Source organism: Thrips palmi, unplaced genomic scaffold, assembly GCF_012932325.1.
Source record: "Thrips palmi isolate BJ-2018 unplaced genomic scaffold, TpBJ-2018v1 HiC_scaffold_5, whole genome shotgun sequence".
Lineage (NCBI taxonomy): Eukaryota > Metazoa > Arthropoda > Insecta > Thysanoptera > Thripidae > Thrips > Thrips palmi.
Genome location: NW_023144632.1, coordinates 770,491 through 797,137, shown reverse-complemented (window position 1 = coordinate 797,137; position 26,647 = coordinate 770,491). Strand labels below are relative to the sequence as shown.

Below are 26,647 nucleotides of genomic sequence, written 5' to 3'. Positions count from 1 at the left end.
ACTGTTAAAAAAACCTGTTAAAAATTCATTTATCCCCTTCTTCTGCTTTATGGATTCAGTGAACTTACAGCACTTTTTTGACAGTGTACTGTTCATCCATGCTATAAAGGAATCTGTTAAAAATGAATGGAACATGTGCGATTAAATAGTATGTGCAGCGCAAGAATATTTTACAAGAATATAGTCACATTTGGCGCTCTTCAACTGGGATTTGGAGGACGGCTCGTAAAAATGTTTATCTTCAAGAAGTCGGACTTCATTTTTCTAACACAATTTCACAGTTCCACCCAATTTCAGGAAAGTGGGATTGTCATTATAGGCTCGGTGGGTTGAGTGCGGAAGTATAGCTTACCAGAGACTGTCGAAGGAACTGAAGTATTCTGCACAAGCGAGATTGGCCGGGCTCGTCTGGATCTCCCATGTGCTGGAGCCACTCTGTCAGGTATCTGACCAGAGGACCATCGTCCTCTGCACAGGTACTGGCCGCTGGCATCTCGAAAACGGTGGGAAAGCGGCGAGGCTGCCGAAAAATCGTGAAAAAGTAAGGGAGTATGGAGCGATTTGTAACAGATTTTGGAATTCTCTATACAAAATTAAGAACATTCTGCATATCGGGGTCAAACTTGTGCCAGTTGAGCAGTCTGGCCCTTCATCTAGACTGTGGAGCTCCATTGGATCAATCTGGAGTCCGTAATCTTTGAAATCTTAGACCCTCTCCAAACCCTTGCATGCTGTTACGAATCGCCCCAGCATGGGGTAATAACAGCCATGGGGCTTTTCATAACATCCTACACATTAAATGAAACATCGTCGGGAATGTTATCTCCTCCAGCAGTTGTTCTTCGGATGTCCTGCAGACGCCTTATAATCTGCATTACAAGCTGCCGTTGACCGCCTCAGCATTAACTGACCGGCTATGTCAACCCTAACCTCACTTTTTTCAATTTTGGAGAGAAGAATGGAATAACTCGCTTTAAAATGCATTTTGAGCTGTGTAAATGTAATGAAATTAGGCAGCAGATGATTCAAGAAATAGTTCAAGCATTTAATTGCAAAAACTACTTGAATTCTTGTTTTTATACGGGTCTGTTACGAATCACCCCAAATACCTGTTACGCAAGAAATACGTCCCTAACTATCACTGGCAGGGCCGGACTGGCTAAGTCAGGGCCCCGGTCGCAGTGTGACGTCAAGGGCCCCCTTTTCCGATATGCGTCCATTGTTTTAAATTTACTAGCCAGGAGGAGGCCTTCGGCCTCGCTGCTGAGCTGGATTCTGCTGGAGATGGAAATGCATTTCCATCAGTAGTAAACCCGGGGGGAACGAACTGCACTCAAATCTACAATTTTAAAATGCATCTACAACTCTACAATAACTGTAAGGCATCTGTACTTAAATTGAAGTTTATCTAGTGTTGCAAATGGCAGGACGCATATAAAAAAATTATAGTAAGACTGCAGTTGGACTTATGTAGATACAGCAGTTTAACTGTAGTGAAACTACAGTTAAACTGCAGTTAACTACAGTTTTCTTGCAAATAAACTGGTAGTTTTTTTGTAATACTGCAGTCAAATCTGCAGTTTAGACTACGGTCATCTCTCGTTTTAAAAATAGCAGTTAAAACTGGAGTTGCAAAGTATCTTTTAACTATAGTTTTAAAATTAATTTTTTAAAACTTTATTCCTTGTTCTTCGGGAACTCTCTCCCACCCACCCAACCCCCTTCTCCTTCGTTACTCAACGACTTTTGATGATGAAAGTTGTAGGCGGCGATGGTATTCGAACGACGATCCTCCGGGTCGTGGAGCGGAGGTCTTGACCACTACGCTGGCAGGCGGGCGTGTCCGGAGACGTGCACGACCCGGACCACATGACAAGACCCCCTCTCGTGACCCACTGATCGGGCACTGCAGTTCAACTGCAGTTTTAATGCAGTTTAACCATAGACAATGTGCACTTGGCTAGATAATGTGCACTTGGCTATCACAATTTCTACGCAAACTGCCGTTTTATACCGTAAGTCTCACAATTTTATAAGCGGAGAAGCATATCCATTTTTATAAACGATAGGGCAAAAAAAATCCGTATTAGAACCGCTGCCGTTTCTTTATCTTAACGAATTCCGCGCAACTGACTGAACACCAATATTCTGGTTATTCAAACACACAAAAGGAACTAAATTTGGAGAATTTGGTGATTTTATTTGGAATTGGGACAAAATAGAACACTGATTTGGCTAAACTATGAAGTTGCTTACAAAACTGCAAAAATGGGCAACAAAAATTGTAGTCAAACAACAATTTAATTACACTCCCGAAGTGTGCTTGCTTTTAGCAAACGGAAGTACAATTTAAGTTCTGACTACAGTGGAGTTAGAACTGCATTTAAGAACTGCACGTGAGACTGCAATTAAACTATACCTGTGCTGCTGTTGAAAATGCCCTCTATACTACGTTTTGATCTACAGAGTTAAACTACATTAAAAGTACTTTTAAAACTGCCTTTTCTGAACTGCAGTTTTAGACTGTAGTCTGCACTCAGTCAAATCTGCACTTCCTTCCACCCGGGAATTAGGAAGTGTTTATTTTGAAAACGGGCCGCTTTTCTTTAAGCGGTAGTAGCCAGCAGGCTCTGACTGGCCAGGGCAGACAGGCAGATGCCGGGGCCTTCGGGTTTAGGACCATTAACGTCACAAAGTTGGTCAAAAAGTGATTGAATCTCCGAAAGTAGCCGTTTTCACTGACATTGGGCGGCCACTGTGTCCATGTAGTTGCCTTAAAAGGCCTCCCTCGACGCCCTAGTATTCTTATGACCCCACTATTTCATGCCCTGTATCGGGAAGACGTTGACCACAACGATTTTGGCTTTGACCGCAACGATTTTGGGACCAAAGTTGGTCAAAAAGTGGTGGAATCTCGGACATTTGCTGATTTTGCTGACTTTGGGTGGCCACTGTATCCAATCTAGTTGCCGTAAAAGGCCTCCCTCGACGTTCTAGTATTCTTAAGACCCCACTCTTTCATGGCCTGTATCGGGAAGACGTTGACCACAACGATTTTGCCTTTGACCGCAACGATTTTGGGACCAAAGTTGGTCAAAAAAACGCTTAATTTGCTGAAATCTTGCGTAAAATCGGTAGAAATTTCGTAAAATACCATCAAAATCTCGCGGAATCCGGCATAATTTTGACGCGAAATCCTGCGAAATCTTGAGAAACCTCTACAGAGTCCCTACCATTAAATTATCCTGTGTATGAAAAATTTTCAAATGGGGCCCCTTCGATTTAAGTACGTAAATAGTTAAAGACCGCGACTTTGCCGCGGCCAAAAAGGCCCCGCGGTGAAAAGGCCCCGTGGCCCGCGGCCGAAAGGCCCCGCGCTTCGCGCGAGGCCCCGGGCGCGATCGCGCCCTTGCGGCCCGGGCCAGTCCGGGCCTGATCACTGGACAAAGTAAAAGCAATTTATGCCACGTGGTTACATTGTCAAGGGGTCACGCTTCAAGGCCCCAACGGTACTTCGATGGTGATTCATACCTGGGGAGCCTCAGACAGAAACTTCCTAGAACTCAAAATAAAAGATTCGCCTGTTTTCGGTGTACCCTATATTTCAGACGCCCTCCAAAACTATACCTGAGCACCGATCACATCCGCTTTGATTGTTGAAGGACCCTGTACTTGAAGCGAAAGAGGGGCCATAATCAGATTTTCCTCTGCTCCCTCCACTTTAATTAATAAACTCATTTGTTACGAATCGCCCCTGTTACAAATCGCCCCATACTCCCTTATACCTCACAGCTTGTTTGTTCAGCACCGCGTCACACTGCCGATGAAGTCGCAAGTTTGCTTGCCACAAAATTGGCAAGCCCTTTGCAAGCACTGTGGGAAAAATCACAGTAAATCCTGTATCACCGACAAAAATACTTTGTCAGTCCAACCAAATTTTAGTAAGCACAAGCGATCCTTCGTTTGGTTTTAGTCCAACTAAGATGTTCCGAACGAAAATTTCAACAGAAGAGCAGAAAAGTTTGTTGCCCCAACGAATGCATCGTCGCAGTACACTTGGGAAAAAAATACAGTAAATCCTGTGGTTATTACAGCTGTCACTGTAGTTCAGAGTACAGGATTTACTGTACTTTTTTACAGGATCAACTGTACTTTGTACGGGATTTGCTGTACCACAGGAGTGGAGTTCGGAATATCCTGTACCAGGTACAGTAAATACTGTAGCCAGGCACAGTAAGTCCTGTGTTCTGAACTACAGTAAATCCCGGAAAAAAATTAACGGGATTCACTGGTTTTGAAACGGCTATCGCATGAACTAGAAACCATGAACACCGAGCAATCAAAAGTACAAAATTTTACAAAAGAAACTGTTTAAATCATTTTTAAAAAATCCTCAAATTGTTTTTGGATGAAGTTTTGTACTTTTGGTTGCTTGATGTTCAAAGTTTTAGTGCCTGCTTCAATTTCCTACATTTTGGCGCAAACGGGATTGAGATATCTTCAATTTTGCTAACTAAAGGACTCCCGCCAGTTCGATTTTTGATAAAAATTTGATTGGTAGCTGCTCCGCTCCCTGACGTCCGGTCGACGCCATTCTGGGCTTAAAATGCTTCTTTTCGTAAGGTCTTGACACATAAAAACTTTGAACAATGTACAACAACGTGTATGACAGCAATCGCACAAGTCAGTTTTCGGCCATTTTCAGTGTATTGCCCCCACTCGTGTAAATTTTGGCAGAATGTCAGAAACATGTCTGAAATCCTGATCAAAATTCGCGCACCTCTGAAAGCTGAAATTCTGAAAACTTACTATGATATTGACGGTTTGAGTTCTACAGACTGTCCGGAGATGTTTTCAGCTTTCAGAGGTGCGCGAATTTTGATCAGGTTTTCAGACAGGTTTCTGACATTCTGACAAGATTTACACGAGTGCCCTTAAATGAAAAGTTGCTGCTAGTGTTTAGAATTGATAATTCAAACTGTAATCTCAACGTTGCCGCTATGTAATTTAAAGTAGTTCTCTCCGAATTTGAGTGTTTTATTGCAGTGTGTATTCGTAAACATTTATTCCTACACTTTTGTTGTGATTTGCTGTATTTTTTTTAAGACAGCTAGTGGATTCGTGCCCCACGTTTAACGTGCAACTTGTGTAACTAGTAAACTGTGAATTATACAACCAGTCTCCGTGATTCTCGGTGTGTTTACTGCAACTGGGAGTGAGTGCCGGTAACGTCTAGACTTAAGGGGGCACACCAGTGAAAATCGTCAAATTTTTGTCTTCTTTTTTATTTTATCTTATTTTTCTGCTATTCATTCCGAGTCGAATGCCGCAAACCCCACCCCAAAATTCCAATTACTTTGGATTGTGCACATTTTTGAAGTTGCTAAAAAGGTTATTATTTTTGGATATTTTAGACCAATTGTGAACGTTCAGGTTTTTCACTTAAAGTTAAATTACAAAACCCTTGAACCACCCAAATGCAGTTAAAAAGAGGGTCATTTTGGCGCAAAACGAACTTAAATACTTCAAATGGCGCATTTATAATCCCAAAAAACACGTCAAATCTATGTTTCTACTAAAAGGGCTTTTTCTCAAAACACCTTTTTTGTACCTTTGAGCCACTCTCACGGGAGCGAAAATTGAGATAAATTAATGCGGTTTGCAGCAAAATGTTCGTTAAACTTGCGTCTATGGTCTGAACCTCGGAAATGGCCATCCCATAAATAGGACGTGAGCTGCAGCCATGAAAGCGCAAAAACTTTGGTTAAAAAATTTGTTTCTATTTTTGCCTTTTGAAAAAACATATTCAAAATCATTCTTTTTGTATGCCCGTGGTTCAGACCATAGCCACATGTGTCCTGTTGAGAAATTTTCAAACCCCGTGCTCGAGGCTCAATCCAGAGAGGCGGCATCGTGGCAGGAGTGAGACGAGGTCGCAGAAAAATGAAGTGCACTGGCGCTCCGTCTTGCCATCGCTACCCCACCCTCCCATACCGATTTTTCTTTTCTTTGATATAATTTTGAGCCACGATCAATCGAATACGTAGGTAACTTTTCTCAGAATGATCGTTTTTCAAAACCTCTACATTTTCACTGGTGTGCCCCCTTAAGCACCCTTGCGGGCACACTGTTAAAAAATTTCTTAAATCTAAAACATAATGACATAATGTCAAATGCAATAATTTGTTTCTTAAAATTCAAAATTATTATGACTTTTCATATTTGATTCTCATCCTGCCAGTTAAAATTGTGATCATTGGACGCTTCACTACCACTTGTTAACTTCTATTTTGTTTTGGCGTTGCCTGGCGCCCTTGTAAAAATAAGTCACTTACTCACCCCGCCTCTCTCCTGTTGTTCCCTTTCTTCAAACCCTCCAAACACATTAATTTTGTGGCTTCAAGAACCCAGTCATCACAAATATGTTGCCCAACGTGTAACTTTGTTGTGTTTTCTTTTCAGTTTTTGTTTCATTTTTGGCCCGCCCTTCTATTCAAAAAATAGGGGGAGGGCCTATGCATTTGCCTTTGTGTCTGTGTGTTGTTGTTGTTGGCGTCTGTGTACAAGGAAGGAGTTGAGCTAGAGTAACCAGATTTGGAGGGTACTTCAGGAGTACCGTCCAAACAAATAATCCGGTGGTGCAAATCCTGTCCGGGTCGCACAAGGGCTGCTGCAGGTGCATCATGGTTTACATGAGCGGGAGGGGGACTTCCGCCATTATTGGTGCTAGCAGGGCACATAGGGGTATTTTTGGAATCGGGGCGACGAGACAAGATGAATGGACCTGGTCCCGACCCCATCGGCCGCTTTTACAAGTTGGCCAGATCAGGATCTTCAAAAAAGGGGGTCGACCGACTGAAAATTTTTACTGAAGTTTTGGATAGGTCTTGGCAAGACCTCTTCAACGAGGGGTCGGAAGGGGGGTCCAGGAGCCCGCCTTCATGAGTTATGGGAAAAAGTGCGACGGACTCGTTTTGCGCTCCTGCTGTGCCTCTATTGCAAGGAGGTGCAGTAGCATGGCAAATATGGGTATTTTCGGAATGAGGGCGAAGAGACAAATGAAATGGGCATATTCTAAGGACAGTTGGAGTAAAAAGTGTAAGGACTATTGCATATTGTGAATAGAAGGGCGGGCCTAAGTCACGATGGTACATCGATAACTTTGCTTTGCCCGCTCACGGTGTGTGTGATGCGAGCGGGCCGAAGGCCCGAGAAAAGGCCGCCGGCAGGCCAAGCTGGGCCGGCCCCCTGTCGAACCGAGTTGCCGGCGCAGCGAAGCGGAGCTGGCAACTCGGTTCGACGGAAGGGTGGGCCCTAGCTTGTTTCAGTGCTGTGTGTTGTTTGTGCTGTGTTTTTTTTTTGTGTGTTGCCATTGGAAAGAGGCCTGGCTTGTCTTGGCTTGTGTTTGTTTTGTCAAAGCCCTGCCTTCCACAACATTAATTATGCTTGTTTCTCTTGTTTTGGTTTTATGATTGTCATTTGTTGTTATATTGTTGTTTTTTTCTGCATTGTGTAGTCGTGCACTGTTATTGAGTGTGAGTGTAAAGCTCTGGTTTTAAGCTGTGTGGATCAGTGTTAAAGTAGTTTTTCGGATGTGGTACCCGTAGTGGTCCTAGTGTCTTTAAGTGGTTTTGTTGCGATTTTCACTGGATTTTGAGTGCTGTGTTTCAAAGTGACTGTTAGTGCTCTTTTCCCAAAAATATTCTTGTGCTGCAAGTTTACTTCAAGAAATACTTACTTCAGGAGTTTACCTCCAATTATTTCCGAAGTGACTTTATTCCCGTATGCATGTCTTTTTCCATGTTTTCAGTGGTGGAGATAACGATACTTAAACGAGCTTGCATGCAAGTTAGCTCTAAAGCTTATCTATTGCATTGTCAAAACATAATAATGTGCAAATAGAAGATCGAAAATCCCCCAAATGTGAACATCTTGGGCCCATTCCAAAAATTAAAGCTAGTGTTGTTACCTACACCCTTGTGGACATAAAAATCAACATGTGACATCCAAACATCCTGCATTTGGAAAAGTCACCTCTTTGAAACACCCCGTTATTGAGATTACCAGGGGCGGATCAAGAGGGGTGAGTTTTCAGAATTTAGGATTTTTGGATGTTGCATGTCGTTTCGCATATTTTCGGGGGCGGAGATGACTAATGTTGAACGATCTTGAATGCAAGTTAGCTCCAAAGCTGATCCAACGTATTGTCAATACATCGTAATTTAAAAAAGTCAACCCCTTTGACCCGGCCCGTTATTAATATTCCCAGGGGTGGAGCAAGAATGGCGACATTTCCGAATTTAGAATGTTTCGATGTCACATGTCGATTTCTTTGTTTACAGGGGTGTAGGTTAGCCCAGGCCCAAAAAACCATGGATTGCAAGGGATCTCATGACACAAAACCCATGACAGCGCGCTGGAATCCCATGAGACCGCGGTTCAGCACCATGGACAAGCGGCATGCCATGCAAAATGGAGGTCGTTTTGCATGGTGCAGGCCGATCGTCATAGGAGGGCTTCCACGATGATGTAAACTTTTCCATGGGTTCGGACTTCCCATGGGAAGGCAGTCCTTCTCGTGCGTTGAAGCCTCCGCCTACTTTTCAATTATAGGTCATATCATGTTAACGGTGCACTCCAGACAAAATATGATTGCAAAATCGGAAGAAGCGTCAAAAGTTTAGGGGGCGACAGCTCAATTTTTTAATCAATATTGTCAAATCAGGCAACTCTCATCATTTTGTACTCACAAGAGACTCTGCCAAGGCAAGAAAGTCCTTCCCATGACGCACACTCCATGGTACCATTACCCATGGGTCGCGAGACACCATGGGAAGTTGTTCCAAAAATCACGGGGAATCGTTCCCATGAAAAGAAACGGCCCATGGCATCCCATGCACCGCCATGGCTCATAGGATGCCCCATGGTTTTTTAGGACTGGGAAGGTGGTCCAAAAGAAAATGAAGTTGCCCGGATCGTCCAACGCCGCCCGGATTTCGATTCTACGTCGAAAAAAGTGAACACGTGTTTTTTTCCTTTTTCGAAAAAATGATTTTTAGCACCTCCGCAGAGCCCTCAAAGTTTTTAACAGTGCTTATAACATGAAAAAATCATAACTTGGCCATTTTTTGACCGATTTCAAAAAGCGGGGAATTATTCATTTTTGGACGCTTATTAAGAAAAAATATGCCGACCCATCTTTTTGGCTTTCGTAATTTTCAGGGGCAAGAAGTTACTAAATTTTTGCCCAAATGGTCAAGAGTTTCAGGTTGTGGGCCGCCACAGCCACTCCAAGGCCACCCTTTGAGCATGGCGGGGTGCTCCTAGCACAAGGCAAGCCACATCCATAGAATTGGAGTACCAGGTCTCATTGGCCTATCCTCCAGGGGCATCAAATCCAGGATGTTTTTCGAAAAGCTTTTAATGTTGGTGTTTCTTGGGGCATTCTGGCACTCGCATGGCCACCCTTTTGAACGGTTGGGTACCCACGCTACGTAAAAATCCGTAAAAATCCCAAACAATAAGGTTAGAGAGTTCAGAATCTCATGCAACACTCCAAGACCGGCAAAGAACCTCAAAATTTCGAAAACTCCTTCATTTTGATAGAATTTTTATGTAGCGTTGCGTGCTTGTGGTCCCGCGCGTCAGCAACGGAGCCCAAGTAACGTCACGTAGTGCGGGTACCCAACCGAGCAAAAGGGGGGCTTGCGAGTGCCAGAAGAAACATCAACATTAAAAGCTTTTCGAAAAAAAATCATGGATTTGATGCCCCTGGAGGATAGGTCAATGGGACCCGGCACCCCAATTCTATGGATGTGGCTTGCCTTGTGGTGGGAGCTCCCCGCCATGCTCAAAGGGTGGCCTTGGAGTGGCTGTAGCGGCCCACAACCTGAAACTCTTGACCATTCAGGCCAAAATTTATTAATTTCTTGCCCCTGAAAATAACGCAAGCCAAGAAGATGGGTCAGCATATTTTTTTCTTAATAAGCGTCCAAAAACGAATAAATCCCCGTTTCGGTTTTGAAAATCGGACAAAAAATGGCCAAGTTATGACTTTTTCATGTTATTAGCACTGTTAAAAACTGTAAGGGCTCTGCGGAGATGCCAAAAATCATTTTTTCGAAAAAGGAAAAAACAGATATTTATCTTTTTTTGACGAAGAATTGAAATCCGGGCGGCGTTGGACGATACGAGCAACTTCATTTTCTTTTGGACCACCCTAGTGTAGGTAGCAACTCTAGCTTTACCTTCAGCAATGGGCCAAAGATGTTCACATTTAGGGGCTTTTTGATGATCTACATATTTGCACATTTTTATGTTTTGACTATACGGAGGATCAGCTTTATAGCTAAGTTGCATTCAACATCGTTCAAAAATCGTTAGCTCCGACCCTGAAAACAAAGAAATCAACATGCAACATCATAAAGTCCTGCTTTTTTAAAACTCAACCCTCTTGATCTGCCCCTGGGAATTTCGAAAACGAAAATTGATCTTATTTTTATGTTCAGCACCCCAAATAACTGTTCCAAGCGACAAAAGAAGTTCTGGATCGAGAACCTACGGCCTCAAAAATGCATAATGCCCCTCTCCACCCCACTCCAACTAGCGAAAATTTGCCGAATCGGAACACTTAAAACAGTTTCTTTTTCTCGTTTATAAGTTTAATGTAGTCAAATTTTGAGGGTTGCTTGACTTAAGAATAGACTATAACATATCAAAACAGGAAAAAATACAACTTTTGAGAAAATTGCGTTTAAAATTTAGAATTTGTTCAACTTTTGTCAAATTTGAAAATTTTTGTCAAAATGTTGCAATAGGCTTCAAGTCCAGTTACATACTTTTTTAATGAGCCCAGAATGAGCTCTGTAGCTTTATTTTTGCAGAAATTACAGCGTTTTCAAAAAAGGTTTGCAACGAAAATCGAAATTTCTAAGGCAAGCCATAACTTTTGTAAAAATTGGTATTTTTTGCTGAAAATTGGTTTTGGGGGGTTTCAGACCATAGCTAACAAGTTCGCAAAGTTTCATCGAAATCGGAGAGATCACTGCAAAAGTCTGTCGAACCCCTATTAAATTATCCTTGTCTGGAAAAGGACGTAGGGTAAGGTGCCCAGTGATGGCCACTTTACACTTTGCGCTGCGTTCACATCCAGGCAAGAGAAGTTCAACAATCGAGCTTTTGGGGTTTTTTACCGTAACCTATTAGCAACACAACACCGCAAAAATTTCGTCTCGTTACCGTCTCGGGTGACCGCACGGGCTCAGCGCACCGAATACTGCGTCGACATGTTTTGTTCATTTTTTAGAGGTGAGATTAAACCAGAAATCATAGCGTTTCTTCCACAGTATTTGAATTTTTACTTTATTTCTCACTTATTACTGTCACAAACGGACACACAGAGCTTCTCACCTCACAAAACCTAAACTAGCCATCACTGAGCAGGGCACAAGCCATCACTAAGCAAGGGGTGGCCATCACTGGGCAAACTGTACTGACATTTTGGTTGCTCTTTTGACAAAGATGTAATTAAATTTTGCTGCTTTTCAAGCTGGAGAACCTTTACTCTATCCTTATTGCATGCCCCTGAAAATATTCCAACAGGTACGACGATTGAGAGACTTCGTAAATGGGTCAAAGGCGCATCTGTGCGCTAAAAGTGGCCATCACTGGGCACCTTACCCTAGAGATGAACAGTGGACTGATGAAGAACGTCATTAAGAGCGACGTGAAGAACACCATGAAGAGCGACGAGAAGAACGTCGTGAACGTCGTGACATTTCCAGCGAAGCGCACAGTCGCAAGAAGAGCAAGAAGAAAAATAAAAAGAAGAAAAAGAAGAAGTCTAGAAGACACACCCCCAGTTCTACTTTAAGCTCACACTCATCTTCATCTTCCAGTTCTGAAGATGACCGGCAAGGAAAGCGTAGGCAGTCAAATCCTGTCATCAAGTGGACTTGCAGATTGCAGATCCTCTGGCAAGGGTGATGGGCTCCATGAATCCCTCGAAGACATAGAAGAAAAGGCTGAACCATCTAATGTCTCTAACGATAAGCTTCTCACAGGAATAGGATCGTTGCTAGAGGGAGCATCAGAGACCTGGCTCAAGAACAACTCCGACATCAATTCTTGGTCGCAGTACAAAAAAGACATGCGTAAAGCCTTCTGTCCCTCAGATCTTGATGATGCTATTTATGAGAAGATAGAAAACCTTCAACAATCTAAAAAAGAAATCTTCTCTGTGTATGAAGCCCGAGCAGAAGAGTTGTTTCACCGTCATAGCCGCCGGCTTGAAGAGTCTGAGATACTGAGGATTCTGCTGAAGGGCTTGCACTACTTCTATCGATCCAGGATTCGCTCCAGAGACATGACCTTTCTTCGAGCCTTGCGTCGTGCCAAGAGTTAGAACCTGACAAATCTGTTGTCATAGGGATGGAGAGAAAATCAAGAAAGAGTGACAGAAGAGAGAGAGGGAGGGAGAGAGAGAGAGAGGGAGAGAGAGAGAGAAAGAAGATAGAAAGAGTTTGAAGAGGGACAAAGAAGAGAGAGACAGAAAGAAGGAAGGAAACTCTATGCAAGCTAATGAAGATATTTGATGTTCCAACAGCAGCAGTAGTGAAGAAGAGGCTGCTGTCTACACATCTACTATCAAGAGCCAATTCATTTCGATTAGCTGGCGTTGAGGTGGTAATGGACATCACGGTAGCCACTGCTCTGTCAAGATATTCTGTTGTCAATGTGTTGTACTCGAGTCCTGTGTGAATAAACACGTCTTCGGCCTACTCCTGGTTCCCTCAGTCTAGACACCAGAAACCACCTCCCAAACACCACAATAGAGACCTATCTTAGCCGTTCAAAACAAGAAAAATATCCAAAATAGTGAAAAATATGTGTTTTTGGCCCGCCCTTCTATTGAAAAAATATCCAAGACGGCCAGAGTCAGGAAGAAGCGGAATTTAATTGGCTGAGCGATAGCGAAGCCAGTTACTCAGGTGGGGTTGAAAAGTTTTTCCTGTCTGCGTGCGTGCGTCCGTGCGTGTGTGTGCGTGTGTGTGTGCGTGTGTGTCCGCACTGCTCCTCCTGAACGGCTCGGCCGATTTTAATGGATTTTGCGCACTTTTTAGGTATGTCCTTGGCTCGGCACACGCGAAATTTCACAATCCTAGCTCAACTGGTTCAGTTTTTATAGTTGAAAAACACCTAAAAAACGGCGAAAAATCGAGTTTTCTGCAGATATATCACTCCTGTCTCGGAGAAAGGGGGGTCTGGGGGAGGAGCCCCCCAGCCTCGACAATTTAAAAAGTTACAAGGGTCAAGATCGTGTTATCTGTAGATGAAGCATCCTTGTCTAGAATGTAGGGGGTCTCGGGGGCGGAGCCCCCCAGCATGCAACAAGTTTAAAAAAATACCGACAATGGACGATCCATTGCCTGCCGAAGGCAGGCTATAGCGCCGCAGGCCAAGGTAGGTACGCCAGGCGCGGATTTGAAGAACAGGCAGCGAGACATCGCAAAGCCTGTTACGACAAGACGCGGTCTGGCGTAAACCTACCTTGTTAGGAAGAGAATGGTGTATGATTGAAAACTGTAGGACAACATCCTACGCTTGGCCTTACGTAATTTATGTTGAAAAACGACGAAATTTCAACAAAAATCTCACATCGAGCTGGCCGTTAAGGGGTATTGAAATGCACGTTTTTTTAAATTCCATACCGGCACACCCGGAAAACGGTTCATTCCTACCTAAAACCACCGCAAACCAAATTTGAGACCGATCGAAAAATATTTAGGGGTCGCTACAATGGCTGAAAGTTGTAAATTTGACGTAATTTGAAACAAAATACAACTTTGGAGTATTTGAAGCCCTGCGCATCCGGTGTTGGTCCTAGCTTGTTGCCCCCGGAGACTTTTTTTTTCTCGGGATCCAGGCTGACCGAAAGAACCCTACGGGATGCGTTTTTAGCGAATGGTAACGGAACTGGGTCCATTCTACGCTCAAAAAAGTGTTTTTTTCTCCGCTTTTAGTGTTTTAGAGGCCTGCCAAACTTTTGCCTTGCGTCACAAAAAATCTAAACCCATGTATTTTGATAGAAAAAAGGTTGCTCTTTCAAATGGCGGTCACGGAAACAGTCTACGATTTTTGGTTTAGGCTCCAGAGCCGTTTAAAGTTGAAAAATGGATTTTATTTTAGTGAATATGAGAGCAAATTTTCACTCTTAGTCACGTGCGACGTATGGTTTGGCCAAAGTGCTACCTAGCGAAGTGCAGGCGGTGCGCTATTATTGGTGGGAGAAGTTTCCCGGGTAGAAATAGACGGCTTTTATACAGCTGCTAAATATTTTGTGATCAAAGAAACGCGCAGGCGTTCGAAAAGTACCTGGATTATGTTTGGACTGTGTCTGCAAGATGTCGACAAAATATACGGATATTTTGAGGACGTTTTGCCAGTCTCTGGCCGGCCGACGTCGTTTTAAACGACCTTAAAAAGATGCCCAGAAGGCAAAGACAATATATCGGCAAAGAGCTGCCGCATCGCTGGCCGCAGCAGCAAAAGAGAGACCACTGGCGTCGGTCCACAAACCTGCCGCTTGCGAGACAAGAGCGGATCTGCTGGGCGCTGGGCCAGAGCGTCATCGCTGAAAAAGAATTGCAGCTGAGCGGTCCGTCTACGTATCCACGACCGTGTGAACTCAGCCGGTCCCTGCCCCAGGTCAAGCCCATAATGTCACGATCCAGCGAACTCGGTTGATCACGCGCGGCAATAACAGCGAGTCTATAGCGTAGACCTGCTGCGACCTGCTGTGAACGAATGGGAGCAAAGAGGCTGGCACAGTCTAAACATAATCCAGGTATTTTTCGAACGCCAGCGCGTTACTTTGGTCACAAAATATTAAGCAGCCGTATAAAAGCCGTCTATTTCTACCCGTGAAACTTCTCCCACCACAGCGCACCGCCTGCACTTCGCTAGGTAGCACTTGTGGCCAAACCATACGTCGCACGTGACTAAGAGTGAAAATTTGCTCTCATATTCACTAAAATAAAATCCATTTTTCAACTTTAAACGGCTCTGGAGCCTAAACCAAAAATCGTAGACTGTTTCCGTGACCGCCATTTGAAAGAGCAACCTTTTTTCTATCAAAATACATGGGTTTAGATTTTTTGTGACGCAAGGCAAAAGTTTGGCAGGCCTCTAAAACACTAAAAGCGGAGAAAAAAACACTTTTTTGAGCGTAGAATGGACCCAGTTCCGTTACCATTCGCTAAAAACGCATCCCGTAGGGTTCTTTCGGTCGGCCTGGATCCCGAGAAAAAAAAAGTCTCCGGGGGCAACAAGCTAGGACCAACACCGGATGCGCAGGGCTTCAAATACTCCAAAGTTGTATTTTGTTTCAAATTACGTCAAATTTACAACTTTCAGCCATTGTAGCGACCCCTAAATATTTTTCGATCGGTCTCAAATTTGGTTTGCGGTGGTTTTAGGTAGGAATGAACCGTTTTCCGGGTGTGCCGGTATGGAATTCAAAAAAACGTGCATTTCAATACCCCTTACTGGCCGTATCTCAGTAATTAGGGTAAACTATACAGTTACCGTCAGTTTAAGAGCATCGCTTTCTTTTCAAGGGCCTCTAGGGTAGGTTATGACACTTAGACCCGTGCGACTTGTTCCAGACACCTCAGAAGGATCTAGACAACGAAGTGGCTGACAAAGATTTCACTAAAAACTTTTTGTGACGCTCTTATTTAACCTGAGAAAAAGGTTACCAAAAACACAGTAATCGGTAGCCAAAATACAGTTACCGGCACCCCTTGTTAAAAAGGCAAAACATGACCGAAAGTGACGAAAATTTCTAACAGTCGTCACAGACACTCTATATCTCCCCTTGACATGTTACGAACCCCCTCTCTCTTCTGTTATGCCTCTTGCGCCCTTCATTACAGACTCACGGACAACTTGCACCATGAGCTGCGAAAAAACAACCTCTCAAAGCGCCGAGGAGGACTTTCGTAAATCACGTAGATCACTTGGAAATAGTGATCCGATTTCATTCAAATTTGGCAGGGGTCTTCCTACGGTCATAATGCATCAGAATATTAACTCCCGTGCGACGCCCGAAACACCAGTGAAGTTTGAGGCCACCCTGACGATAACTGTGTTTGGGGTGATTTCTCTGGTGCAGTTATCGGCACCCCCCGAAGGAGGGCAATCAAGAAGAATTTCTGTGCACCAAGCACATTATGCCTTCTTCAATAGATGGGGAGAAGGAACCTGGCAAGGAGAATAGTTTTTTCCGGCCCACTTTCACGAATTTAACGAAAGATTGAACCCCTGTTCCTAGCATGGAAGATAAGAACGGGCGGCCGAAGCAGCTTCATTCTGCACTTGACAAGAAACTTGGCTCTGTTGGCTGACATGCTCAGTCAAACGCGATGCTGTCTCGGTCCTGCATGATCAAAAGGTGTCTCTAGCGACTTGCATTGGCCGCATCACTAACGGACGCGTACTTGCAGAGCAGGACCCAATTATTCATCCAAATCGAAGAAATGAATTTCCAAGAGTTCGTTGGTTTGGCATGGAATCGCCCATAGTGTACTCACGCAAATCTGCTGAACTCGAATGTGTCCGTCAGGCTCCACATTGTGTATCCAAACACTCTTGTCCCGTCTTCGTTGATCCCCGCCGCCATCTCACGTAGAAAGGCCTGTATCACATTCAAATTTTAGCGAATGAAGCAGACATCTTTTTAAAGCTGATTAGGTTGTGGCTTGTTTTTTGGCCCGTCCCGTTTATTTTTTGCAAAAAAATGACGGAGGGACGGGCATATAGTATGATCCTTGCTGTGCGTCCGTTCGTTCGTCCGTCCGTCCGTCCGTCCGTCCGTCCGTCCGAGGACTTCCCGTGGCCCGATCTTGACCAAATTTGGTATGCAGCCTCCTTGGGTGACCCTAAGAACCGCCCGGTGGCAGCAAATCCGATCCGAGCCCCGGGGGCGCTGCTGCAGGTGCATCATGGTCTACATGGGGTCGAGGAGGATCTCGGCAACGGATGCAGCTAGAAGGGCATGTAGGGGTATTTTTGGAATCGGGGCGACGAGAAAAAACCAATGGTGTCAGTTTCGAGCGAATCGGAGAAGTTCGGACCCGGGTTCAAATCCCAGCGGGGTATTTTTTGAACATTCTTTTTATTTGAGTTTTTGCATTGTTTCTGATGTTTTTGTGGGTGCTGATGACGAAAACTACATTTATTTAAACCCCAGACTCAGGTTTAATTCCCGTCAGGGTCAAAAATAGGCGAAATTTGTACGTTTCTTAATATACGGGACGGGCCAAAGTTGCCGATGAATATCGCTACTTTTCCTGTTATTGATGGTCGACACACGCCTTCTTAGTGACACATGAGTAAAAAATATCCTAATGTAGGCGTGCTGTTGCGTTGACCAAAATGTTGTGCATAGAATTTTAGTACTTAATTCAAAGGCTAATTAGATTCACAATGTCCATTGATTTACTTCGGCACTTACACTGCAATACACAGCGCGGGTGTCCCAGTCGTCCAGTGGCGCATCGCCCTGCGTTTGCAATCCGTTCTCTGTGATGAATATGGGAAGGTGCTTCACGCTGTCGTACCGCGCCTTGACCCACTTGGGCATCTCACGGAGCACCCACGCACTGGTCTGGAGCAGGCATTTTAACATTTCGGGTCAGAGCGCACACGGCCTCTTCAGTATCTTCCGCTGAACGGTACCGATACGAACATCTTGTCTCAAAAGTTTGAATGAAATTAAAATTTTACTTTAGAGCGCCTCATTACCGTAGGCCGGGGTAATATGAGACAATTTCGGGGTAATATGAGACGCATGATTTTTATCGTTAGAATTATAATGCTCGTGGCATTTGATGACTCATCCCTGTCAAACTTCACGGCGAAAAATTGTACCAACAAAGAGTAATTAATTTTTTACAGCAGTGGCTCTCTTTTTGGCCCAATAGCGAGCTCAGAGTAAATCTTACGCAAACCAAACTCCGTCTCATATTACCCCGAAATTGTCTCATATTACCCCGGCTTACGGTATTGGAAATTCCGACATGACAGCACTGAAGCCCATTCAAAAGGTTGATGCTGCTTTTAATGGATTAGACAGGGAAATGGCTGTCATTGGAGGTAAAGGAATGACTTAATTTCTAAGGGGAACATCACTCCAAAAACAGTACTTTTGTAAAACCGTCATTTAAACCAAACGGAAAGACATAAATTGTTCATATTTTAACAGATAAAGTATGAAGCAACAAAAAGTCAATCCACCAGGGCAGTTCAGCGCTTTCGTTAAAACCACATTTTTTAGTGTTAGGTTAGACCATTTCGTACTGTTGCAGCGCTGGAAGCCAAACGGTTTCACCTGGCGACAGCCTTTCTAAGATGTCTGTCTGACTATGGTGGGTATCTCAATCACATTTAAAAAATCATTTTCATTTCCATTTGTAAAATACCAAACACTTTTTGTTCAATTTTTTTGTCAAAATTGTTTAATTTTAAACTGTAAAAAAATAAAAACTGACCAATGCAAACTTTTTTGCTACCCTCTAAAGCGGCATGTCGAAGGAGCTTCCATGCTAAATCTTACCGCTGTAGCTCAAAAACTGCGCACAGGAGGCCTGCAACCGTTTTCAATTTTATATTCCGAGAAAAACGCGACCAACGCACAGTGGGCCACGAAGCCGGTTTAGGCGGACATAATTCTCTCAGGCCATACTAATGGCTATTTTGACGTTTCACTGGGTAGTCGGGGGTTGTGAGGGGCGGAGAATCCGTTTTTGGCAATATCTGATGCATTGGACCGTCCTTTCGCACCTCAAGTATCTGATGCATAGGGACCTGATACGCCAAGACATGGTCTGACAAATTTTCTGCATTTTCATAAAATGAGCGACGCAAAAACCAAAACATGCACTCACGTTTAACGAAAACTCTGACAAGCACAACTCTAATCATAACAAACAAAAACTATGCAGCAACTCCTCTGTTAAGCGGGGAAGCGTTGCGCTGCGCGGGACCGTTTTTCCCCTTTTAGACGATGTTTGGGAGACCCTACAATTCAAAGGTGCAGGTAGGTGCAGCTAAACTCTTTTGGGTTTTGTTCCTTGGCATGTTGGCTTCCGCATGGACTGAAGGAGGCCGTTAAACAACGTTAAACAAAAAAGTGCCGCCTCTGCAAAGGTTTAATTTGAACAATTTTGTAAGAGTGTAGTAAAAGTGAAGCTGGACACCACAAAAATCGTCCAAAATCAAAAGTAAATGTATGCAAATGTTCGTGAAGAAAGGCCCTTTAACGTGGTGTCAGTAAAAAGTTTGCTGCACAAAAATTTATAAGAATTTTTTGCGTTTCAAATCATGCATATTTATTGCACCAAAGTGGCGCAAATCATTTGGTGCGTGTTTGACCACCTGTATGTTTGCCTCAGCGTGTTCCTGCGTTAAAATTCTGTCCAATCCTGGTTCCTTGGAGTATTGGGAAGAGTTGTCATGAAACAAACTTTAGGATTTGAGAGTTGAAAAAATTCCAATACTAATCGCATTGCACGGTGTTCCCGTTTCCATAACTGGTTGAAAATCGAGGAAAACATGACAAGACAACCGCAGCCTTTGAGAGCATGCCAAACAATCCAACCTCAGCAACAATGGAGGGGCAGTTTCAATGGGCGCCTGTTCGTTCTTTCAGCCTCGCGATTTTCGAAAGGGCGCAGACGGCAAGCATATTGGTGCCAACTCACGAAAATTAATTTTGGTGTGTCGTTTCTGCTACGAACTTTTTAGTAGTGACATACTTTAAAGATGTTCCAACGTTGAGACACCGTGCAATGTGTTAGCATTAGCATTTTCGAATTTCACGGCGTTTAGATTTTTTTTAATGGGCGACTTTAAATTTTGACGGGTGGTACGATGGCACCATGCCGTTGCCATGGAGATTTTTTTTTCATGTTTTGACCATTTGCTCAGAACATATATGATTTCTTGTTACTTTGATGAGCCAGGAGGTTTAGTTTTGAGGAGTGGCACATTTTTTATTTGAACCATTTTTTCATATCATTAACGGTTCTCGTTTTCGATTGTTGCAAATTTATGTTTTTCGCGTTTACGGAAATTTTCCACGATGAATTTTCGAAAAAAATTGGAATTTTCGTTTTTTTCATGGTTGAAATAGTTTTGAGTTGTTTATTTGAAAATCGGAGAGGGGGGGGGGAAGAATCCACGGACCTCGGACAATAGGGGTTCTTGGGAACCCCTAAAAATGGAATTATGTCTGCCTAAACCGGCCTCGTGGCCCACTGTGCGCCAGTGCACTTCATTTTTCTGCGACCTCGTCTCACTCCTGCCACGATTCCGCCTCTCTGGATTGAGCCTCGAGCACGGGATTTGAAAATTTCTCAACAGGACACATGTGGCTATGGTCTGAACCACGGGCAGGCAAAAAGAATGATTTTGAATTTGTTTTTTCAAAAGGCAAAAATAGAAACAAATTTTTTAACCAAATTTTTTGCGCTTTCATGGCTGCAGCTCACGTCCTTTTTATGGGATGGTCATTTCCGAGGTTCAGACCATAGACGCAAGTTAAACGAACTTTTTGCCGCAAACCGCATTAATTTATCTCAATTTTTGCGCCCGCGAGAGTGGCACAAAGGTACAAAAAAGGTGTTTTGAGAAAAAGCCCTTTTAGTAGAAACATAGATTTGACGTGTTTTTTCGGATTATAAATGGGTTTTTTGAAGTATTTAAGTTCGTTTTGCGCCAAAATGACCCTCTTTTCAACCGCGTTTGGGTGGTTCAAGGGTTTTGTAATTAATCTTTAAGTGAAAAACCTAAACGTTCACAATTGGTCTAAAATATCCAAAAATAATAACCTTTTTAGCAACTTCAAAAATGTGCACAAGCCAAAGTAATTGGAATTTTGGGGTGGGGTTTGCGGCATTCGACTCGGGATGAATAGCAGAAAAATAAGATAAAATAAAAAAGAAGGCAAAAATTTGACGATTTTCACTGGTGTGCCCCCTTAATAAGACCTGTTCGGTCGTCTCTAGGACCTGGCTCTTTCTTCGTCAGTTGCAGAAAGGTCAGAAAAGGTAAAAGAGTGGTCATCGGCTGGTCACATGGATCGCTGAGGAGGAAAACGGTCGAAACGTGGCCAAAAAAATCGTATTTGGGCGATTTCTGCACGTTACAAACAGAAACGGAACTTAAAATGCAGTCTGGCCAAAACATGACTGAACTAATTTTTTTGCCTTTAAAAACTGAACAAAATGACACCTCAGGTTTGAAGATCAGAAAAAAAAATTGCGACCTCAGAGCTCAACAGACTTTTCTTTCTGTTGAAAACAACGAAATGCTTGCCCCTACAATGTAGGCAAATTGATTTGCACGGCTCCATCACATCCCCTCTTCTGTACTCCGATGCTTTGCCCCTATGCACGTTTGCGGCCCACTACAACCTCTTAAAACTGCATTTTTTTTCGAATTTTTGAATGCGGTTACTGTTATTTGACTCACAGAAAAGAATGATCTTTAATATAAACTTATAAAAAAAGTTGCACTTTTTGACCAATTTGGAGTGATGTCCCCCATAAATACAAAAATGAGTTCTTTGACTCATGACGTTAAGATACTTCTCAAGTGATTATAACACTGATCTACGCGAGCTTCATCAGTGATGACCTAAAAAAAAGACCTCCTTGCTGAGTCGCAATTTTTCATTTCAGAAGTATGTATCTCTCTCACTCCGCCCCCCCCCCCCTTTCTGTCTCCCTTGAGCAATGAAGAACATTTAACGTCCTGTCGGTAAACAGCCAGCCACATCAACGGACAAAGAAGTACCCAGGATTCCCACTTCAGCAGGCGACTCCGTGAAAATAGACCTCTTTTCCAAGAGTGGACTGCTGAAGTATTTTCTGATATTAATTGCTGCAGCATTTTACTGTCATTGCACGAACAGGAGGTGCATTTCGACTTACGTGGTCGCCGAAACTGTCTGGGCCGTTGGCAGCGAGTCTTGCATCTGCACTGACGTCGGAGGCATTCACACTCCGACCACCGTAGATGTTGATAGCCAGGAAGTCAACACGCCCTAAAGGCGAAAGTTCCATATAGTGAGGAATGTTACGGCGAAAGTGTGGTGATAGTCGCTTAAGGGGGCACACCAGTGAAAATCGTCAAATTTTTGCCTTCTTTTTTACTTTATCTTATTTTTCTGCTATTCATTCCGAGTCGAATGCCGCAAACCCCACCCCAAAATTCCAATTACTTTGGCTTGTGCACATTTTTGAAGTTGCTAAAAAGGTTATTATTTTTGGATATTTTAGACCAATTGTGAACGTTCAGGTTTTTCACTTAAAGTTTAATTACAAAACCCTTGAACCACCTAAACGCAGTTAAAAAGAGGGTCATTTTGGCGCAAAACGAAGTTAAATACTTCAAATGGCCCATTTATAATCCAAAAAACACGTCAAATCTATGTTTCTACTAAAAGGGCTTTTTCTCAAAACACCTTTTTTGTACCTTTGTGCCACTCTCACGGGAGCAAAAATTGAGATAAATTAATGCGGTTTGCAGCAAAATGTTCGTTAAACTTGCGTCTATGGTCTGAACCTCGGAAATGATCATCCCATAAATAGGACGTGAGCTGCAGCCATGAAAGCGCAAAAAATTTGGTTAAAAAATTTGTTTCTATTTTTGCCTTTTGAAAAAACATATTCAAAATCATTCTTTTCGCATGCCCGTGGTTCAGACCATAGCCACATGTGTCCTGTTAAGAAATTTTCAAACCCCGTGCTCGAGGCTCAATCCAGAGAGGCGGAATCGTGGCAGGAGTGAGACGAGGTCGCAGAAAAATGAAGTGCACTGGCGCTCCGTCTTGCCATCGCTACCCCACCCTCCCATACTGATTTTTCTTTTCTTTGATATAATTTTGAGCCACGAATAAAATATCAATCGAATACGTAGGTAACTTTTCTCAGAATGATCGTTTTTCAAAACCTCTACATTTTCACTGGTGTGCCCCCTTAACAGTGATACTACGATAGAAGGCTTGATACCCTCACCTTTAACGAGTTCCTTTTCTTCGTCGGTAAAGGCAATGCCCCTGGACGCCTTGACTCGCTCAGAGAAATCGCCGAAGACGAAGGGGTCCACGGTAAGGCCGATGCCAGAGAGTTCGTTCATCTTCATTGCGGCCTCGACATCATCTGACGAGTAGGGATCTTTTGCTCTGGCGAATATGGGACCCGCACCAAAGCCTATCATACCTTTTACAAACATCACGTTTTTAATATGACCTCAGTTTTAGATGACAAGCATTTTAGGGTTGATAAACGCTTAGATTGCATGAATTCGTGAAATTTAGGCGCGGCCGTGATTCACGCGTTAACATGAATGCATCGGTTATATTTCGTACGAAGTCGTGCTAAATTAGTTCACGTACATGCATACCTTTCTGTGATGACTTGTACTTAGTTTCGTAGATTTTGTGCGCCTTGGCGTGGGAGAAAAGCATGTTTTTCAGGCACTTGTTCATCTCCTCAATAGTCACAGCGAAAGCTGGTCCCAGAATGCCTGATCCCAGATAATCGCAATAAAAGGATGGCTCATTCACAGTCTGCCAGTACTTAACCTACGAATAAAGCAAATAACAGGATAAGTGGTGATACAGATGGGCATTTTTGGCTGACGCGTCCCGTGCATTTTGAAGTTGGCGAATTTCGTCTTTCTTTTGCCCCAGTGGGATTAGAGCCTGGGTCTGGGTCAAAATGTGACAGAAGATAATTGTTTTAAATCTCCGGACCTTAAGGTGCCTTAAGGTGGCTTGCGCGAAGAAACGTGATAGTTCCATTAGCCAGTAAGTTTTTGTCATACGAAAAAAATCAAAGAGCTCGAGCGTCGCACTACCTTATTGCCGTAAGTCTGGAAAATAAAATCTGCGTAGTCCGCGAAGAGGTCTGATACAGTGTCACCCAGCCACCCGCCCTCTTCCTTCTCTACGGTTAGTGGAGTGTCGAAATGAAAGAGAGTCACCTTAAACAAAAATAAAAAGGAAAAAATATTAGTTTTGGTTAAGATATTAATCATGCTCCTTTTTCAAACGTCAGAATGCCTCGATACACGGCAAAGACGGCCTATGGTTTTCCCAGGTAGCCAGCCAATAGTTAAGACTTAGGCCGACACGGGCGATTTCCAGGGAGTCCCTTAGAAAACCAGGAACCGTTTTCACCGTGTATGAGCTGTAAAGAAATGGAATAACATACTATGGGTTGAATGTTGTTCGCAAGTAACGTGTCTATGACTTTGTGGTAGAACTGGACGCCCAACTCGTTGATTTCCGTATTCCTCCCTTTCGGAAAAATTCTCGTCCAAGAAATAGACATTCGAAACACGTTAAACTGAAAAGAAAGAAACACAATTCATTATATGGTCGCAGGGACCACAGTATGACATGAGCGCAACAGGTGCCCTGAGAATGAAAAAGTCAGGATCAGGGCTGAACTTTTGTGTGAGAATCCCTTCATTGCCTGAATTTGGATTCATCCAATTTATAAATTAGGCAATCACCGAAATTTGGGTGATAAATTAACCCTCACCAAAATTTAGGGGGAAAGGCACACCTCACCCTAAATACATTAATGATCAGTGCAATTTCTAAGTTCAACTTGCAGTGCACGAAAATCCGGAAACGTGTCACGCTGAATCTTTTTTCTGACCACCCCGCGAAAGAAAGACTTCTTCAGCGGAAAACTCGTCGCGCCGCGTCGCAGTCCGGTGGAACCATCCGCCGAACGTCCACCGAAGCCCGGTGGAAGTGTCCGGGTGCATTAAGCACGTGCGCTTCAACGACTTTCCGTCGAACGGCTTGCCGTCCATGTATGACGCTCCCCCGTCAAATCAAATCTAATGGTGATTTTAACAGGACGCGGAATATACTAGCCAGGCAACGTAAAATTTCACGTAGAAATTTATTAAATGTAGAGTTTTTATATTGTCCAAGGATGTCCCGGTTAAAGGCGGATATGCGACTCACAGGTAGATGGTGTAGCCCTTGACGTGCGCCCCGCGCTCTATTTACACGACACATGCCTGTCGAGATTTGCGCCGTATTTTCGACGGTATTCCTTCGAATGTCCGAGAAAAGTTTCAGCACGGTTACATAGAAGATTAGGCAGGTCGCTGCGAGCTCTGTGCTTGTCCGGCCGGACTGGCCGAGCAGAGGCGCCAGGAAATTTGCCCCTGTGGCGCGGGAAAGATGGTCGGCCACTCCAAGTGTAAAAATTTATTCCCAATTGCTAGGGTAATTTTACTGTCGTGACACGTGGAATCAGTTTATCTTTTAAAAGAGTAAATTAACTTTTGTGACTCATAAATTTTCCCACACAGTCAGTGGATAAATATTCCAGTCGCAAGTTAGTTCAGCTCTGCGCATCCATTATGTAAGAAAAAACATTTTCAGGCCATGGCGTAAAATTTATCAGTGCTGTGCACGGGTAAATTTTCCATGATTTTCACAGTGTTTCTATTGAAAGTCCTATCACCGGTAGCTTTTCTGACAGCGAAACAAGCCCTTCTGTGGGTCTGATATTAAATTTCCCAACTCACGCCAATCTCCTTGGCTATGGCAATGTCTTCCTTGTAGCGATGGTAGAAGTCACACGCCACGTCGCCGTTGACCGTCATGTTCGCGGAGTGGAAGGCGAAGTCAAAAACATTTAGACCCTTTCCTTCAACACACAAGAGCAGAGTGTAACTTTTATGGAATATGACGACTACAGTGGGCCAGAAGACCGGCGGCCAATAATCCAGGCCCGTTTTGAGCTCCAGCGAGACGCTAAACAATACTCAAAGCAAGGGCGTATCCCCACCAATGGATTCCTCGTTCGGAGATCAATCCAATGATTGGTCACACATTTGGTGCGAGTCCCATTAAGCAACTCGGAGCACGAAACGCGCCTGGGATTTATGCGATTTATGACCACCCCCACCTGCCTGATTGATCAGTAAGGGGGTGCCTAGTATCTAGTCCCCGCCCTAAAAGTGTATGAGTGTACATACCATCCTCATTCCAAGCGCCCTCAATCTGGTAGGCACTGGTAGCTACGCCCAAGAGGAATCCCTCAGGCAGAGTATACTTGGCGTCGTCGCCACTGGCTCGAGCCAAGCTGCTGGCTCTCGACAGCCCGCAGACTGCGAAGACCCAAAGTAATACCGTGAGCTTCATTTTGCGACTGGGTGAGAGGTGCAGGCAGTAGTGTCTTTTAAGTTTCCTTCAAGTGGCTTCTCGTCGTTGTAGGCTGGCCTGCCTGACGTCACTAACATCACACCACACACCACTCACACATGCCATTATCTCAAGTGGAAGTGTAGTGGACGATGCGTGATGTGTGGTTGGTAAGGTCACTGAAAAGAGATCAACGAAATTGGCCAAAAGGGTCGCCTCTACGATGTCATCACCTAGGAGGGAGGGGGAGGGAGTACGACGCTCTGGTTGCGTCCTGAATGCATGGAAGGTTAGGTAAGGATAATATTACATGTGGAAGCCCCAAAATGCCCCAAAACATGATTAGGGTCAGGGTGGGGAAGAACTGGACGTTTTGCGATATTCCTCGATTTTGACTCTTAATTG

General features: G+C 43.8%; 1 protein-coding gene across 1 annotated transcript; it reads right to left on the bottom strand.

The window, feature by feature from the left end:
- On the bottom strand, positions 1-26,647 carry LOC117650516 (lactase-phlorizin hydrolase-like). Its single transcript, XM_034393999.1, has 10 exons — positions 26,077-26,647; positions 25,624-25,745; positions 24,282-24,416; positions 23,926-24,051; positions 23,470-23,650; positions 23,082-23,285; positions 21,996-22,108; positions 17,516-17,668; positions 16,593-16,696; positions 1-520 (listed from the first exon to the last, which is right to left on the bottom strand). The coding sequence occupies exons 1-10, from the start codon at positions 26,240-26,242 to the stop codon at positions 439-441; spliced, it is 1,386 nt and encodes a 461-aa protein (XP_034249890.1). The 5' UTR covers positions 26,243-26,647; the 3' UTR covers positions 1-438.

What these genes read in the sequence shown, in the direction of transcription:
- LOC117650516 (XM_034393999.1), bottom strand. Translation starts at nt 26,242, where the DNA reads ATGAAGCTCACGGTATTACTTTGGGTCTTCGCAGTCTGCGGGCTGTCG. An exon ending in CCATAGCCAAGGAGATTGGC is followed by an intron (nt 24,417 to 25,623) that starts GTGAGTTGGGAA and finishes CTTTCTTTTCAG; the next exon opens with TTTAACGTGTTTCGAATGTC. An exon ending in CAGACAGTTTCGGCGACCAC is followed by an intron (nt 17,669 to 21,995) that starts GTAAGTCGAAAT and finishes TGCCTGCTCCAG; the next exon opens with ACCAGTGCGTGGGTGCTCCG.